The 17,777-nt window shown below is 42.0% G+C and overlaps 2 protein-coding genes and 2 long non-coding RNA genes across 5 annotated transcripts in view; 1 reads left to right on the forward strand and 3 right to left on the reverse strand.

The window, feature by feature from the left end:
• The window catches only part of abcg4a (ATP-binding cassette, sub-family G (WHITE), member 4a), a 31,129-nt gene extending 18,049 nt beyond the window's left edge, over positions 1-13,080 (reverse strand). The window contains exons 1-6 of the mRNA XM_075487821.1: positions 12,216-13,080; positions 9,090-9,327; positions 1,109-1,226; positions 886-1,018; positions 752-802; positions 65-210 (exon numbers count right to left, since the gene is read on the reverse strand). Of these exons, the coding sequence (XP_075343936.1) occupies positions 65-210; positions 752-802; positions 886-1,018; positions 1,109-1,226; positions 9,090-9,318 (677 nt within the window). The 5' untranslated portion in view covers positions 9,319-9,327; positions 12,216-13,080. The remainder of the gene's footprint in view (positions 1-64; positions 211-751; positions 803-885; positions 1,019-1,108; positions 1,227-9,089; positions 9,328-12,215) is intronic.
• LOC142402239 (cobalamin binding intrinsic factor-like) lies at positions 12,427-15,251 on the forward strand. Of its 2 annotated transcripts, none has more exons than XM_075487823.1 (5): positions 12,427-12,627; positions 13,984-14,198; positions 14,266-14,407; positions 14,548-14,681; positions 14,927-15,251. In XM_075487823.1, the coding sequence occupies exons 2-5, from the start codon at positions 14,123-14,125 to the stop codon at positions 15,004-15,006; spliced, it is 432 nt and encodes a 143-aa protein (XP_075343938.1). In that variant the 5' UTR covers positions 12,427-12,627; positions 13,984-14,122; the 3' UTR covers positions 15,007-15,251. The 2 variants fall into 2 exon arrangements, with proteins under 2 accessions (XP_075343938.1, XP_075343937.1); XM_075487822.1 differs by having other exon boundaries at positions 14,009-14,198.
• Positions 15,252-15,339: 88 nt separating this feature from the next.
• On the reverse strand, positions 15,340-16,414 carry LOC142401721 (uncharacterized). Its single transcript, XR_012773188.1, has 3 exons — positions 16,336-16,414; positions 16,064-16,264; positions 15,340-15,902 (listed from the first exon to the last, which is right to left on the reverse strand). It is a non-coding gene; the product is annotated as an uncharacterized LOC142401721 (long non-coding RNA).
• An 18-nt stretch (positions 16,415-16,432) lies between these two features.
• On the reverse strand, positions 16,433-17,084 carry LOC142401722 (uncharacterized). The gene is made up of 3 exons (XR_012773189.1): positions 16,967-17,084; positions 16,589-16,753; positions 16,433-16,503 (listed from the first exon to the last, which is right to left on the reverse strand). It is a non-coding gene; the product is annotated as an uncharacterized LOC142401722 (long non-coding RNA).
• Positions 17,085-17,777: the final 693 nt, after the last annotated feature.

Raw genomic sequence — 17,777 nt, forward strand, 5'->3', positions numbered from 1 at the left:
ATGAGTCTGGATTTAATATGAAACTATACAGATCTGAAACACATGTTGGTCAGTGAGATTCTACCTCGTGGGCTCATCAAAGAACATCACCGGTGGATTGTTGACCAGCTCCAGGGCGATGGCCAGTCTTTTACACTGGCCCCCAGAAATAGAGTTGGTCCGTGTCTGAGCACACTCCTGAAGACCCAGAGCTGTCAGGATCTCATCCACCTCAGACACGAACAAAGAGAAGACGTGTTACACACAGACGTGCACTGTTGAAAGTATATCTAAAGAATTATCTAAGATGGTTCACAATATGTGACTTTTAACCCCACACGAGTATGGATAGATGTTGGCTGCAGACAGGAAGGCGGTGGTCAACCCTGACTGCCACCTGTGTGCAGCGTCCTGCTTTGTTCTCATGCTGCTCTGCTTGTTGTCTATAAAGTTTTCCCTGAATCAAGCTACTGTGGCTTTCATGTGCAAAACACACAAAAAACACGCAAAAATCTCATGAGTGTTGTGGTTTACCCTGACTTGTCTGCATCCACTTTCTCTTGTGTTGTGGGCTTGTGATGTTCATTAAGAATCTGTGTTTACCATCACGTTAACAGCGGGATCCTGTCCATCATCATTATCCCGTTTATTTTTCTGCAGCCTTACCCACCATGACAAAGTACAGCCATGAATATTCGTAAAAATGGCATTAAAACAAATCTCTATTTTGGCGAACATCGACTTATAGTAGCTTCAGCATATTCATACTCACAAGTTCCTTTTTGACCTGCATGCTCTCATTCAGCTTCAGATTGGCAGAAACCTGAAAGACAGACAAAACTCAGCACTTATTACTCAATTTTGGGATTCAGTGAGGTGTTGGAAATACATTTTTGATGACCTCACCATCATGGCCTCCCTCACAGTGAGGTGTGGCAGCAACATGTCATCCTGCATGATGTAGCAGGACATCTTCCTAAAGGTCCTGAGGTCCCTTGGCCGGCCATTCACAAGGATTGTGCCCTTCATGCCAGTTTCCCTGTTTCAAAACACGAGGCATTTTTAGATGTGATATAGGCCTGCTTATGCAAGTATCCCTAATGGGCCAACGTACAGGTCGAGTTCTCACCTGTACCCTGCAAGAATATTCATCAAAGTGGACTTCCCGGCTCCAGAGGGCCCCATGATGCCAATCAGTTCTCTGCTGCAGAATCGTCCTGACAGACACTTGAGGAGAGCTTTGTAACCTGACAGCGAGAACAAAGACCCACTCATTTATGAATTGTACACATAAGCTATCCTCTAATAGAGTTAACATGAGTAATTCCAGCTCCTTTAATCCTCCCAGTTCATCAGAACTCCATTATTGTTCATTGGACCTTGGAAATTCCTAAAGTTCTTTTTCAAAATCTCTGTGTTATGAATTTAAGAACATTGTTGAGTTTATGATGACACACTTTTTAAAGTAAAGCAGTAAAGTGCTTCATTACTCCTTCCTAAAGCCTAAATAGTGCAGGTGGAAAACCTCAGTCTGACACCTACAGTCAAAGAAATAGTTGAACCCCCAACATGAGAGATTCCCCAAGTGGAAATCCCTCAAGTTTGGAAAAAATAACGTAGTTTAATCGGTTTGAGTACTTAGAAATATTTGGCTTCAGCTAAAGTAAATTATCATCAGGTTTCCATGGATGTTCAGTACAAATTTGAACCTAATTCAGGTAAAGATAAGCCACTGATGATGCTCAGAGAGCCAAAAATTCCCAACTAAAAAGGTATTTGGAGCAGAACTTTAGGATATTACGGGGTCCCATGAAGTTTTCTCATCAAGTTATTTGGCAGGGTTGGGTCAGTTGGCACTGAATGACCAATTTATGTTTCTATATCAAATTTTACGAGGCCTTTATGTAACACTAAGATCTCTCACTTAAAACATTTCCTGCTAAATATTTCTACCATTGACATTTTTGAACTCTCACAAATAACAAAAACACTCAGTAAGCTTTTAGATCCATGCTGCCAAGAAATGTTAAAGCAACAAAGAAGATATAAATCGTTAAAGAACAGAGCTCCATGTGCATTGAAAGAGCTTCAAAATACCATCAGCTGCTGGTATAGTCCTGTCGTTTTACCCCCCGTGTGGTTTTATATTGACTTAACATCCAAAATTAGTTATTTTAATTACAATTTGAAGTGAAACCATTGTTATTATGTATCTTATTCGGACTCCCTGGAAGAAGATGGGACCTTCCATATAAAATACAGTGTAAATAAATAATTCATTCATTCCTCTTAAAGTATTGGTGAAATAAAGACAGATAATGCCTTATTTAGAGGCTGTATTGTCTCTGCCCTGTTCTCTCCCGTTATATGGATATACGTGGATCTCCATTGATCTAAATATCGTCCGAAGGACGCCGACTTTCACCAAACTGTTATCAGTGAGTCGATGAACGTATTTTATGCCAGAAATAAGGTCTTCTTCTCCTTTAAACATCGTAAAAAACACTAGTCTTGCACTGTGCAATTAGGGTCTCAGCAGAGCTGCCATCTATGAGTAAAGCAGTCGAATAATGCTGCCCCCTCATCGCTGACAAAGTTATTACATCAGACAGCCTCCACTCAGACAGAAGAGCTGCCTGCTATCAGTGAAGCAGCCATGCCCTCGGTGTGGTGCATACTGATGATCTAACCCAGTGCTGTAGGTTGCACATAACAATGGTCTTATCTGTGTGTGAGTCTGCAAGCACATCCTAAAGTCTCCCGAGAGCCAGGGAGTATGCAGCTCATCTCAAAGTCGACTCCTAACACCACCATGATGCTAAGACTTTTGACAGTATTTCCACAGTTACCCCAGCCTGGTCTCACTGGTAAACCCAAAGTAATTATCATTCAGTGTGTTCACCCCACTGTCTGAAACTGAGACCCGAATGATATGTCAGGTCTTTTTTTCTGTGAACAATCTCAGCTTCTTTTCTATAAATCTATTCAAATCTAATTCAGTTCACCCCAAAACATCACAGCCTGGATGGGTGGAGCATCACTTTACTGGGTTATTCTAACATGAAAAAAATTGATTACTAATCAACATGTGTTTAACTTTCAGATGCTGATAAATGCTGGATTAACTGATTCCTAAAACTAGCTTCTCAGACTGGATTCTCAAAGTGTGAACCATGCATGACCACTATGTTTAATAAAATCATACAAACTCTATATAAGATCAATACTCTATAAGATCAGTGTTGTTGCCACAGTTAACAAAGGATAAATGTCCTAATTATGAACCATCTTTAGTGTAAATCTACCATATTAATATACCATATATACCCAAAAATATGACATTTGATAGCACGAGTCACCCTTTACATTGTGAAACATAACACAGCAAACTTAAAAGAGGACCATCATACAGTTAGATCTTTGGAGACAGTATTCTGATCAGCTTTAAACAGATAAATTCTGCTCTAAAAGAAAATTAATGTTTCAACAAAACTTATCTTCCAAAACAGTCGGTTTTCGATCACATTTTCTATAAAAGTCTGTGAAAGTTAGAGAAGCTGTGGCAGCGATGGAGAGTCTGTGTGGATTGTTTGTTCATCAGCAGCTCTCTGATTAACTTCAACCACTCCTTCATTGAGAACGCTCTGCTGTTGTACTGCATCACTGTGGGGAACACTATCTGCACTTAAGCAGACAGCAGGACGCTTCAGAGGGTCATCAAAACAGCACAGATGATTACTGCCTGATGTCCTGCGCCTCAGCGAGGCACAAAACATGCGGAGGGACATCTCGCACCCCTGTTTGAGGTCTGGCAGGTCCGAACCTGGAGACAGTTTCCTTCACAGAGCCACGGTCATGCTGTACTCCAACGTCCACTGACCTCACCACCTAACATACATCTACCTCTCATCTACCTCTTATTACATCACAAAATATCACACTGTTATGTCCGCTATTCCTTCCCCTCCAACTATGTTGTTACTTACTTCTCATGTTTATATTCTTTTATATTCATACTTCTTTTCAGGCTTGTTTCCCTTAATTAGCACCCTTATTCAACTACACTGATAAGGAGGAAGCTCATGTTGTAGGGGAGGCCTGAAGAACATAAAACTAACAAAAAGGTTGGGGAGATGATTTAAGGCAGGGGCAGTCTTATCTGCAATGTGTCAACTGTGGTTAGGGCTGAGCCGACCACTAAACCAGCAGTAGCACTAAAACTACCCAGGCCCCATGAATTAAAACAGATTCAAATAAATAAATAAATAAATAAAAACAGCATTTTTTTATTTTTTTATTCTCATGCTTCTCAGTCTCAAAAAGATCCCATTTTATCCCAACAGAATGATTCCTGGTTGAGAATAAATCCTATATTGTGCACATTTTTAGGAAAATGCATGTTTAAAAGAACATTTCCACCCCATTCATCCCAAATTGCACACGTCACTTTAACAGTGTACATATTCTTATTTATTTAGCGATTACGGTTTTTAATTTACTGTGTGTTATTTTTTATTTTTTTAACTACTGTCTAAGGGAGAGGATGCTAAACTCATTTCACTGTTTAACACTGTTTTTAACATTGTTTTATCAGGGACAATAAAGATATTCTATTCTATTCTATTCTATTCTATTCTATTATTGCTGGACTCCTCCTGCACAGTTTAAACAAAGCATCAAAATGATCCATGCATTGTACGTCCTTGTCAAAATCTCGACACCAATAGAACTTGACAGGCGACAGTTCAAGACCTGGGGTTTCTCGAGTGCCGACCACTTAATTCTGTTCAGCAGATTCGAGGTTGAAATTGAATTAGAAGGAAAAGTGAACGGGATCATTGCTTTATTCGTTTTATGTTCATTTGAGCACTCGGAAAAATGCAGACAAAGAAAACTAAGCATTATCAGTCGGTTCTTGATGATTTTTAGTGGTTTCTCCACATCAGAATATCTAATAGACAGCAGGCTCAGTTTCCTTGTTGCTATGACTTCTGTTTCATCCATCCTCTGAGCTGTGATTCAGATGTTATTGCTGCCGATCAAAGGCATTCCTAACCATTCTTTTAAAAATGATAAAATCAGCATGGATTGCTTCCATCGCGGTCATACATATGAGTTACTGTGAGCATTCCAAAGCATTTCAAAGGGAGACAAAGGAAGCATGCAGCATGCTAAAAATAAACTGCGATTTTATCTCTGACAACTTGTCTTTCTAAAAATCCTCCCATCGTCAGTGCAGGTGCAGGGAGACGACTCGCACTAAATCACCCAGAGGCATGTAAACATTTCCTGCTCGCCCCCCTCCTTCCCTGCGTCTTTCCCCTTTCGAAGCTTGGCTAGTTTCTCCAGTAATGCCCCTCGGGAGGAAAACACCTTCAACATGAAAGCTGGTCACAGCGGTTTCGTCCCAGCAGCGATAAATGACTGGCCTCACCAGGAGAAGCCAACAGTATCGAATGCAGCTCCAATCTTCCTGAGCCCTCTTACAACAAAGGAAATTATTCTGAATATACCACGTTTAAAGTATCCCTCTCTTGGTAATCTTTTCCTGCTCGACACAGACATTTGAAGACACGACTTATCGTGTCAGAAGTTTAAAGACTAAACCACATTAAAACACCAATGACTTCATTGGCTTAAAACATCATGGTTTATGCCGCATACCATCCTTTTTCTTCCTTTTCCTCTCTGCTAGGTGCATAATTGCATACAATTTAGCAGAGGTGAAAGGAAATTATGTGTTTTTTAAAGCCGAACTAATCACTAACTATTAAAGCACACAGCAGAACAGCAGTGTTAGTCTCTGTGTGATTAGACATGATTTACAGCTTCCATAAGACAGTCAGAGAATAGGCTTTGAATTCCTCAAAATTAACGACAGCCTGCAGATGATTTGAAAGAGAGTGGCCACCCCCCCGCCATTATTTGCCTATTCCACCAATTCCCTTGCAGCAGAGAGGTTGCGGGGGCACAGTCCACTCTGCCTGACTCATCGATCGTTTATCGGACAGAGGTTTGTGCAATAAAGAATCTATGGCCCCAAACATGGCTCTGAAATGTCAGTGGCCTGACTGTGCTGTGTAATGATAAATCCATGAAGCTGTCTGTGGTGCTGAAGGAGAAGGCAGATTTATATCTAGACCTTTTCTCTCAGTCTTTCCCCTCTGACAGCTTTGCCTTGGATCTGTATTCTTAAGTTTTATTCTTATGTAACAAAAAAAAACCACAATCCAACCACCTTCATCAGCAATAACATGAGCTAATCATTTTCTGTATGACGTTATCAATCTCTCATATCTTTGTGGAGGACTTTTGGCCCACTTCTATAAAATGTTGTAAAGAAGTTGCATTAGTTTAAATACGAATATGCAGATATTCATGTATGAACAGCTCTCTTAAGGTCCCATATATTTTTAAACTGTAATTTTTTAAATTGTTTTTTAAATTCTTAGATTGTTTTTAAAGTGTTTATAATTGTATAAACATTTTTATTGCTTTATTATATCTGCTATTGGATGCTTGAATTTCCTTCGGGATCAATAAAGTATCTATCTATCTATCTCTATCTACCACAGCCAGTCAGGTTAAGGTCTGACTGGACCATTGCAACACCTTGATTCTTTTCTTTTTCACACATTCTGCTGTAGATCTTCTGCTGTGTTTGGGATCATTGTCCTGTTGATGACCCAGTTTGAGCCGAGCTTTAGCTGTCGGACAGATGACCTCACATTTGACTCTAGAATACTTTGGTATCCAGAGGAGTTCATGGTCAACCTGGGTCCTGTGGCCACAAAACAAGCTCAAACCATCATCCCTTCACTATGTTTTACAGTTGTTAAGAGATGTTTGTTGTCATATGCCTTGTTTGATCTTCTTCAATCTTTGTTTTGGTCTCATCTGTCCAAGGAACATGTCCAGAAGTCTTGTGGTTTGATCAGATCCAAATTAGCAGACCTAATCTGTGCTGCCATGTTCCTTTTAGAGAGAAGATGCTTTCTCCTGCAGTCTTTCCAAACAAGCCACACTTTTTCAGTCTTTTTCTATTTGTACTGTCAGGAACTTTAACATTTAACATGCTAACTGAGGCCTGTAAAGTCTAAGATGTAGCTCTTGGGTTTTTTCAGTTTCGTTAAGCATTGCAGGGCCTTCGACCTTGGAGTGAACTTCCTGGGACGTTCACTTCTGGGTAGACTGGCTACCTTCTTAAGTCTCACGACCCTTCCCAGAACGGTGTCCTGTAACAGTTGCTTTTCTAAGATCCCTGCTGATGTCTTTCCTCCTTGACATTGTGTCAACGCACACATGAAGCCTGCAGCCCAGAACACTGCCGAAACTTCTGCTTTTATAGAGATGATCCTACTTACTGATGATCAGTTCATCAAGAGTGTTTGATTTGCAGCGTCTGGCTTCCACTTACGCTCTTAATATCTCTTAAATCAGTAAGACTTTACTTACTTTTTCACCCACTGCTTCTGCATTTAGTCTTAGTTGTTTGTTCAATAGATAATGGCACAGTGTAATAAGTTCACATGATACTGTATTCCCCTAACTTTACAACCTGCTTGAACCAACCAGGTTGTAAAATTAGGAATGTTCTGATACACTACACTAGATAATATGACTGAGGAAATTAACCCAAACTGCCCACACTATGCTCAGCTGCTTAGTTACATAACTTGAGTTCAAACTAACAGGCAGTTTACAGGCGGATGAACACCAACCTTGTGTCTGGCTCAACCAGAGGGACCTGCCTGTTAAAAAAATCTCATCTACCAACTATCAGCAATAGTGTGCTTAAAGGGAATTGTTGGGTTTCCCTTTAAATTGCCCCAGGTTGACTTTCTACTTTGAACTGGCAGCTCATAAACACAACCAAACTGAAAAAAATTGTAATTCTAAAATTAAGAATGATCAAATCGCACAAAACTTGTATTTAGCAGGCTCAGACAATAATCCTGCAGTCCGGATATAAAGTAGCCTCACAGAAGCCAGTTCAGGTGGTTACAGGTATCTGTTACTCTTGTAGATGGAAGGAAAAGAAAATGTGCAGCAGCCAAACAACACAGAGATGGTCAGAAATGATCTGAACACAAAGCTGGACACCTGAATGCTCCTCTGCTTTTGTGAGAAGCAGAGGTTCTCCCACTCAGCCACCAACCCCCCAAACTGAAAAATAAATCCGACTGACTGCAGCAGGACTGAAGGAGCGACTTTCTGTTCACAAATCATCAGCCTGATGGGCTGAAGAAGGAACCCCAGGGAGAAAAGGCCAAAACGTGGAGATCACAGGTTGATTCTGACTAATGAAGGCCAGCCAGTTCTTCAACGCACAAACAAAAGCTGATTTATTGATCTCAGCTCCAAAGACCTTCACTGTTTTTCTCCCTGTACCTAATTCTCCTCATTAATACACTACATACATTCAGGCTTGACAATGCTACAGCAGACACTCCTCCGTCTGGCTTTCATAATACACATCAATATTACACAAGACTAAAAATAACACAACCTGCAATGCATCATGTGGCGGCGGATTTCCAAGGATGCCATGTGGAGAATATGAATAAAGGATTCCTCTGAAGTCTCCCATTCTCAGCCTCCAAAATATACATAGCGAGGGCAGCTGAATGGGATCATTTGCAGAGGACAGGTTATTTGCCAAGCAGAGGCAGCCAAAGACTGGGGGTTAATCGTTTAATAAGTCTGGTGAGTTCATATACCGTTCGAATGTCATGAGCAGATCAATCATGGGCTTGACTCGCAGCCACCGCCTATCGTCACACAACACAGGGAAAAGAGATGTGAGCAGTGTGCCAACCGCAAGTATAAATTATTTACTATGTCTAAACTCTGCTGAGTGCAGCAAAGCTCGCAGGCTCACTGGCTGCTCCAACATGGTGGAAATCTGTAAGTGTAGGTGTAACAACTGGGCTGGGCTATATGTGTCACAACAATGGAGAGGAAGGAAAAAGAATAGCGCCAAGAAGGCAAATAGGCCTTTTGATATAAATGTCAGCCCTTAATGTTTCTGATCTCCAAATATTGATCATCATGGGTTTGTTTGCTTGCTCATCAATCATTTTTATTTATGTGAGCTGAGCTTGCAGTACCTCTCCTCCTCCACCAGTGACCCTCCCGGATGGTGTAAGAGAGCTCATTGAACTCCAGGTCCACAGCAGAGCGGCGTGGGAGGTGGGAGAAGCGCTGAGCCTCCGTGATGTGGTTCTCCACTTTCTTCAGGTGGATGAGCAGTGGCGCCTCCGGGGGAGCTCCTCCTGGGAGTTTTGTCTCCTCCATGGGGATGCTGACCGAGCCCTGCTCCAGTGTTTTCTCGGCCATGATGAAAGGCTGCAAAGGAGGACAGATCCAAAAGAAGAGAGTGAAGTGCTGCCTATAAGCTCTACATATTCACATATGGATCACCTCAGATGCTAATTGATATTCACTTGAGAAAATCTTGAAAGTGAGTCTCCATCACCGATATTCTACAGAAAAAACCTTTATGATTTGATTTAAGCGTTAGGACAAAAAGGGAATAATACTTATTCTGACCTGAATTCATCATTTATCAGTAACATGAGTGTGTGTGTGTGTGTGGGGGGGGGGGGACGGACACATGTATGGCTGACAGAGACATTCAATGTGAAATAAGGCTTGTGACTGACACTGCAATAAACCAGATCAGCTGAAATGAAATCCAACTGAACAATGTCCACTAAACAAGGAATTTCATTGATGACCTATGATTCATTTCAGTGACATCATAATCGGTGTATTGACTAATGGGCCTCGATAGGAAATCATTGTCTCCTCTGACATCACATTACAAAGGTGTGTTCCAAGAATGATTTCACTCTGACTGCAGTCATCTGAAAACAAGGTGCTGGACATGATCTGATTACTGTTTATTCTGTGGACCGGCTGCTTGAAGCGAATGAGCTTGTGAGGAGCAGGAGATCCGGTTTCAGCCCTGCAGCACACTTACACTCCAGTACTGCTGATTCTCGTGAATTCCCTGCTAGACGAGGCGGCCTGTCTGAAGCGTAAGCCATGAAGTGCCTGATGATGTATGAGCCTTCCAATATTTTTGAACCGAAACAACACACTGCTTCACTAATATCAGTGTACAATCAGAACTATATTAGTATAATGACACTGATGATAAACAAGTATTAATTGCTTTCAATCAGGTGAAAGTCGATTGCTTTTTGACTTACAGAAAGTAACAATTAGTCACTTAAGGTGCATCCAATTCTTGCAATAAACAAAGATTCTTACAATTAACAGATTAAGGTTTGTAGAGGCGCAAATTAAAAGTGTGTATTCTCCTCTTTTTTGATCGAATCAAAGACAAAATAAGGATGGATTCAAACAGATTAAAGGTTTAAATGATAAATCTAAAGAATAATGGTTTCTACAAGTCAAGTGAAAAAAAAATCCCCATCTCAAATGATGAAAGTAAGACGTTTTACTATTTCATGAAAAATATTAGCTCATCTTGAATTTGATGGCAGCAGCATAAAAGAGAACTTAGAGAGACAAAATATCTCAGAATCTCTCAGAAGCAAAGATGGGCAGAAGTTCAGCAATCTGCAAAAGACTGCATCTCAAAAAGTGGTGAGAAAAAGATAAAAAGATTCAGAGAAACTTGGAGGACATTGAATATTTTTAGCAAGACAGTGCTAAACCGTATACTGCATCTTTTACAACAGCATGGCTTCATGTTAGAGCTGTCCAGGTGCTGGACTGACCTGCCTGCAGTCCAGACCTTTCATCAAATTAAACATCTGATGCATGATTAAATACAGAACCAGGACTGCTGAGCAGTCAGAATCAAGAATGGGGCAACCATCCTCTTCCAAAGGTCCAACAGCTGGTCTCCTCAGTTTCCAGATGTTTACAGACTGTTGTTAGAAGAAGAAGGGATGCTACACAGATGCTACACAATCGTAAACATGACCCGCTCCCATTTTAGATGAGTTGCTGCTATGACATTCAACATGAACTAATGTTTTTCATGAAATAGTAAAATATCTCAACTTCAACATTCGTCTTCTATGTTCTATTGTGACGAAAACATTGGTTTATGAGATTGGAAAATCACTGCAGTTTTACCCCCAATTTGATAGATATGAAGAAATACTCAGAAAATGAAGAGTGTTGATGTTCTTTTCAATCTCACACACCAATAATTTACTGGGACAGATCAAAAGAAAACAACTTCTGTTCAAATACCCTAGAAATGCTCAAGAAACTGCCCAATGTGCATAATGATAACTATCTATCCATTTAGGGCTCCTATCAGCTATTTTTTTTATCTAAATAAACAGTGCACAGTACTACCTATGCATATAGAAACAATGTGAAATCATCTATTCAACATCAACATTGAAGCTGTGATCAGTTCAGGCACATTTATCCTCCCTAAAAGATATAATTCTGTGGCTGGTTAGTATGTAATACAGTCAATATTTAGAATTAAGACATAACACCAGCACCAACAAATGCATGGGAGCAACTTTCCAAATCAAAACTGCACATATTTCCAACGCATGAAAGCACAGCCACACAATGCACTGCAGTCCTGTAGTATTCTCCAGCCACTGTCTACTATCTCCGTGAACCAGTGTTGTCTCTGTGTAATAAAATATCCTCATGCAAAGACGAGCAGTGATGAAATTGACCATGGCTTTTATTGATCACCCTGCCATTAGCGAATTTCCATTAGCAGCCCGCTTATAATCCGTGCAAGACACCGACGGACTTTAATGGCCTCTCCGTCGGAATAAGGCCTCCATGTTTGGTCATGTGCAGCTCCCAAAGCATGACACGTGAGCACCACACAGCCATAGTAAAAGTCCCCTCTAAGAGGATGAAATATGGTTTTGAAATGTATCTGAAGAAGAAGGGGAGAAAAAAACGGGGGGGGGGGGCTTGCAGTGGTGCGGAGACTCTGCCCTCTGCTATGACTTGTCAGTGATGGGATGCTCCTCTAAAGCACCTGTTAACAGCAAACTAACGACAATGAAAACACACATATAACACACACTATGTATTCCCTATAAACACGCCATATAACCCAGAAAATAACAGAGCAATCGGGGAAAGTTACTTTGTATGAATATTGAGTCATAGCACGTGAAATCTTCTGAGAACACATGAAGTGGCCTCACCAGTCAATCCTACAGTGAGCTGCATTGCACACGCACACGCACACACGCAAAGATTGAACATACTTATTGTTGTGTGTTGAAATGAGCAGCTGAGCAGCTCAGCTCAGGTTCTCTCCTCTTAGTGAGAGCAACAGCAACAGCTCAGTTGATCTCCTCAGCCGAAACAGCCCCAACCGTCCAACACCAGTCCTCCCACCAGTGGGCTACAGTCCCGGCCAGTAAAGCAAAACAACACTAAATAATCAAGATGCTCACGGTGCGCCACAGTCCAGCAAAAATCCGGATCGGTTGTGGGACATGGAAGGACCGAGCTGTAGTCTCCTGATTAGTATTTCACGGGGTGCGGCGCTCATCATCCTGCATCCACTACAGCAGCCCCTGAGATTAAAATCACGTCCGGCCGGGTTCAAACTATGACTGCATCCCCGAGAATCGCCAGGAAAAGAGAACGCGCTTCATGTTTCCCCTCGCAGAGGTAATTCCTTTCATGAAATCCGTCCGTATCGAAGTCGCCCAGATTGCTCACATACATCCTTAGCAGAGGTGAGGATGACAGTCTTCATCCCCTGACACCCGGGATAATCTGAAATCAGCCAGAAAGCGCTGCAGATGCCTCAGCAGCATCAACTGCAGCCGCCGTTATCCTCTTTCACCGGCTGGTGCGTCTGCGTGGAGCCACGCTGGTCTGGGATACAGGGCGTTGCTGGCAAGATGCTAGGGCAAGAAATACATCATGTTCTAAGATTTAAAAAAGGAGATCTGTTAACACACTCACACTAATTAATAGAAATCCAAGTATCTGTGAAGGGGGGTTTAAGGAAGCTGTTGATCCAAAGCTTGGACACAGACCTTAAAGTTGGAATTACTCCAGTTAGTTAAATGAATTCTGATCATTCGGAGAGAAATAGCCTCATTGAATCAGCCTCTCTGTAGCAAATGGAAACATTTTAGGTCTTCCATTTTTTTCCTGGGATTACTTTGTCTGTGTCCTAATAAGATAAATGGGTATGAAAATAACGGATTGAAAGAAACTGTTTGGTGAATAACGTCAGATTTGCCACTCAGCTGCCTTCTGATGCAGATTAATCAACTTTGATGTCAACTGGCTGCTGACAGCCGGGAAGATTTTTGGTGAAACTGGGGCCCCGCTGTCTCTTTAAAGGCCGCACCTGCGCAGCTGCCTGGTGCTGATGCTGCAGTGCCCGGGTTATTTTCGGCAAAACAGCCGGGGTTACTCGCGTTCAAGCGGGTCCTACATGCCTTACATCACCCCCTGAGAGGAGATCAAAACCATTTTTAGCCAATCGCACCTGCTTCTTAATCAGACTAATTTAAAACGTACTCTCAAGTCGCCCAATGCACACTCTCAGCACACAAACCTATTTCTCTCCGAATGATTTAGCCTCTTATAACTGCTAATGTTATCAACCAGGACCAATCTCTCACACAACGGACAATTACAATGTTATTTTGAATGTGTCAGGTTGACTCAAGAGTCTATCAGGCAATTAGAAATGTGTTGAAAGGTCATTTCAAGCTTAACTGATAAGACTACATGTTTGGGTTACAGTTTATTAAACCTAGCTGCATAATAATCTTCTAGTGTTGAAAATAAATAGATCATATTTCTTACATTTTCTGAAAAATTAACAAAGGTTTGCATTTGGAGCATTAACAGTTATTATTCTCAATCTCACCATTCAGGGGAAACAATCGCGATCATTAATCAATTACTAATCATTAACAGCTTCTTTGTTCATGAAGGACACATTAACAGTAGGTGGCGGTCTCCTTTGTGAGATAAGAGAACCTGTGTTGGTTTTCATTTCAGGCGGTGACTTGTTTAAACTTTACAGAAATGGCTTGGCAAACACTGTAAGAGTCCTCTGGGACAAATGTGGGTTCGGCCTCCTATAAGTACCAAGGTGGTGTGTTCATAGAGGTATACCTGAGTGAAAAGAGCTCACACCATGGCACCCGGTCCAGCCACTCTGCTCTCCGTCGGCTTTCTTCTGTTGCTGGCACAAGGAGGTCTCGCCAACAAAGGTACATTTAGGAGAATATGTTTCTTCTGTGTGTAAGACGCAGCGCATCATTGTGACTTTGTGTGCAGGTCCAGCGTCTCTACCTGTCAGGGTGACTGTGGAGAATGATCTGTCCAACCTGACTCCTGAGTCCTATGCCATCTCTATGGTGGAGGGGGGGGTGCTGATTGGAGCTATGAGGAGACTGCAGGATACACAGCAAGGCTTCAAGTAAGACAACCAATGAGATCCCCTTTAATACGTCCACTTCTTTATTCTTTATCCTTAAAGGAGGGCCAAGCTATGTTTTTAAGCTGGCGATAACCTATTTCAGCTTTCGGGAGTGATGCCCTGACTTTCTGTGTTGCCAGGTTCACAGTGAAGGAGCACCCGGACTTTGGCCCGTTTCTGGAAAGTGTGAACGGCGTGGCTGGAGATGAGAATGAGAACACATACTGGGAGCTCCTTTCCGAAAGCTATGGAGAGTACACCAGACTGGATGTGGGTGAGTATCCTCCCCAGAGTTTCGGCATAAAATATCCGAGGAAGACTTAATGAGCCGTAATGTGGCAGGAGAATTGGTTGTTCTTTCACTTAGGCTACTGCTTTACTATGTTGGGTGGCAGCATTGTTGTTTTGTGTATCTGTCTTTTTAGTTATGGAGTGAGCACCTGTGAAGTGTTAATAGCTGAAACAAGCACTTTGGGTTGCACAGACATAAATATCGACGCCACATGTCCTTTTTCACAGGAATTGGCTGCTACACACCTAAAGAAAATGAGCACATCATCCTGAGGTTCAGCTCCTGGTCCCCCAACAGCGCTGAATGATCAGCAGAAACTCTCCTGCATCAGATGCAAGCTTTTTCTTTTTGCTAACACAGTTGTCAGTGTACATGTTGCTATAAAGTGCATGCTGGTGCAACATCAGATGTCGTGCAATGCTGTGAAAGAAGGAACACAACGGCAACATCTAGTGGTTTTCAGGAGTAACGTGATCCCTTAAACGCACAAGTCAGTATCAGTCTCTCTAAATCTATCAGTATCTCGGCATTAAAATAAAAAATGGACTGTAGTTAAGATGTATGCAACCTTTAAACTGTGATTAAACTGTCTTCAGCAGTTTTTTTGTTTGTTTTATTCATTTCAACACACCAACACCAACATCAATCATTCTACAATATATAAAAATAAAGATTGCACTATTTTTCACAATCAGTAATTACAGAGTACACATACTACACCACCTATCAGCATAATCTGTAGCTAAGGTATACAACACACTGACCCCGTAGCCACAGATGCACACTCTGTAACAAGATTAAGGTCTCAGCTCCTTCTTAGACGGATGGACGAACAGTAGGAGGAGTGAGGCAGAGATCCTAATCTGTGTTTTCAACTTTTCTTTCTTTCCTGAAGAGACGAGCACACGTGTTCAGAGGAGCAACGTTGACAACATTTCATGCGATTCAATTTGTCCTCGTTTTTTTCTTTTCTTGTCTGACCCTCTTGCCCCCTTTGATCACATGTGTTGACTGAATTTAGCAGCTTTCGTTGACCAAGATTTGAACCTCAGGCACGTCTAAATGGGAGAGTGTTTCAGAGTTTGTAATTTGTGTCTTAAAGCATCCATGTTTTAGGCAGTCAAAACAGTTTGCGTCTCCTCTTCCTCTGAAGTCTCTCTCTGCGCCGTCGACTTCTTTTCTTGTGTTTTTAGCCCACGGATGCTAGAAATAGAAAGCCCAAAAAGTACCTCACAAAAAGATGGCAAAGGCATCTTCAAAGCAGCAACAAAGCACATTAGGTCTATTTTTGTTCTTTAAGACAGTGCAACATGCTCATGTTGCATCTGTTCACCAGTCAGAATTTGTGACAGAAGGCTACTCACCGCATGCTAAAGCACAGTCACAAATGCAAGGGACACACTGTGCAAAGAACCACTTCCAGCCCGTCTCCTTCTTCCTGCAGTTGTCTATCCAAGAGCAGCCTTGTTTGGGTGGGCCAAAGTAGCTCTTATATGCGCAGGTGGAGTTGCATGTCCCATTCAGCTCACGCTCACTGATTTCAACGCGCCCCCGCTGACACATCCCTAAGAGGTAGGCAGAAATGCTGAGAAGTTTGCTTGGGAAGCCTTTGTCATTGTGGTTGGTGTTTACTCACGGAGGCAGGTGGGTTTCGGGGTCCACAGGCCATTAGCCTGGCATGATCTGGTGGAGTTTCCCACCAGCATGAAGCCAGAGCGACAGGTGTACCTCACCACAGAGCTCACCCACCAGTCATTACCGTACACCACCCCATTATGGTCCACATCAGGCCTCCCACAGTTCACTGACAAATAAAGAGAACAGAATGCAAAGCAAGGCCTTAGGCTTTGTTACGGGACAGCGGCAATAGTTTGCCCATTGAAACTTACCTCTGCAGAGGGACTTGTAGCCGAGCCAGCAGCAGGTAGAGTTTCCACATCGATCTCTTCTCAGCTCCCGGTGGCGTGCCTTACAGCCTCCTACACAAATGGGTGTTGACCCAGACCAGTATGTGTTGTCCACAATCTCCGGTTGGGGAATCCACTCCGTCTCCCCTGCATAAAAACATTTTCATTTGCTTCTTCACACCCCAGAGCGAGACAAACGGGCGCATCCTTAATCAACGTTACAAGCCTTTTAATGGAAGCCTCATTTAGAAACTGTTGTGTGGATTTATAAAACCTGCTCCCACAATGCATTTAGGTAATTCTGTGACTTAAAGGCAGAAAATGATTGAAAAAAAACATTACACTGGAGAAAGATCGTACCACTAACTTCCAGCTCTGCATTCCACTCAGGCAACTGAGAAATCCCTCTCTGGGAGGACCCAAACAACAGCAGCAGCACCGCATTTAACAACATGGCGCCCATCTTCTGATTCCGTTACCTTCTGTGAAAAATTAACATATTCATCTGAGGACTGCACAAGATGAAGTCAAAAGAATGAAGCCACGTGAACCCGTCCCAGCAGAGCTGCATCCACTGAAGGAAGCAGGGAGTCGGAGTCACATTTAAACTAAGCTGTGTGTGTGCTGCCTAATCTTCTACACCCAGGTAATGCTGTGCACTGCAGTCTACAGTCGAGGCTTTGGCAAAGCTTGGTCATGATTTAAGTCACTTGATAAGGCTTTGAAAAGGATGAAGGGATGGCCAGGTATGAAGAAGGCTAAGGGTATGATTCTGTATGCATCTCATCATAACATAGCCAACACAGCATTAGATGTTTCTGTTTAATAAGTATGTGCTCAGTCTCCCTACTTACCAAAATTGACAATGAAATGGTCACATTTCTTGGTTGATTTGTGGTTCTTTGTCTGTGGAACATTAAATATGGCGAAGAACAGTCATTTATGACATTAAGTTGCTGAATTTGTCCAACAAACACCACAAATATACACGGTCTACGGTAAATGAACAACTGGTCAAAATGGTTGATTAATCTCCTCAAGACTGAGGGGTTATTAAATCAACCAATCACAGCAGTTTAACCATTACATAACAATAATATCATAATATTATACAGTAAATACTTTTAGAGAGTCTCGCCCAGTCTGGTCAATACATTTAAGATGAACAAAG

The sequence above is a fragment of the Odontesthes bonariensis genome, chromosome 16 (assembly GCF_027942865.1).
Source record: "Odontesthes bonariensis isolate fOdoBon6 chromosome 16, fOdoBon6.hap1, whole genome shotgun sequence".
NCBI lineage: Eukaryota > Metazoa > Chordata > Actinopteri > Atheriniformes > Atherinopsidae > Odontesthes > Odontesthes bonariensis.

Coding starts and splice junctions, on each gene's coding strand:
- LOC142402239 (XM_075487823.1), top strand. CDS start 14,123: ATGGCACCCGGTCCAGCCACTCTGCTCTCCGTCGGCTTTCTTCTGTTG. Junction 14,408..14,547: donor GATACACAGCAAGGCTTCAA/GTAAGACAACCA, acceptor CTGTGTTGCCAG/GTTCACAGTGAAGGAGCACC. Junction 14,682..14,926: donor GTACACCAGACTGGATGTGG/GTGAGTATCCTC, acceptor CCTTTTTCACAG/GAATTGGCTGCTACACACCT.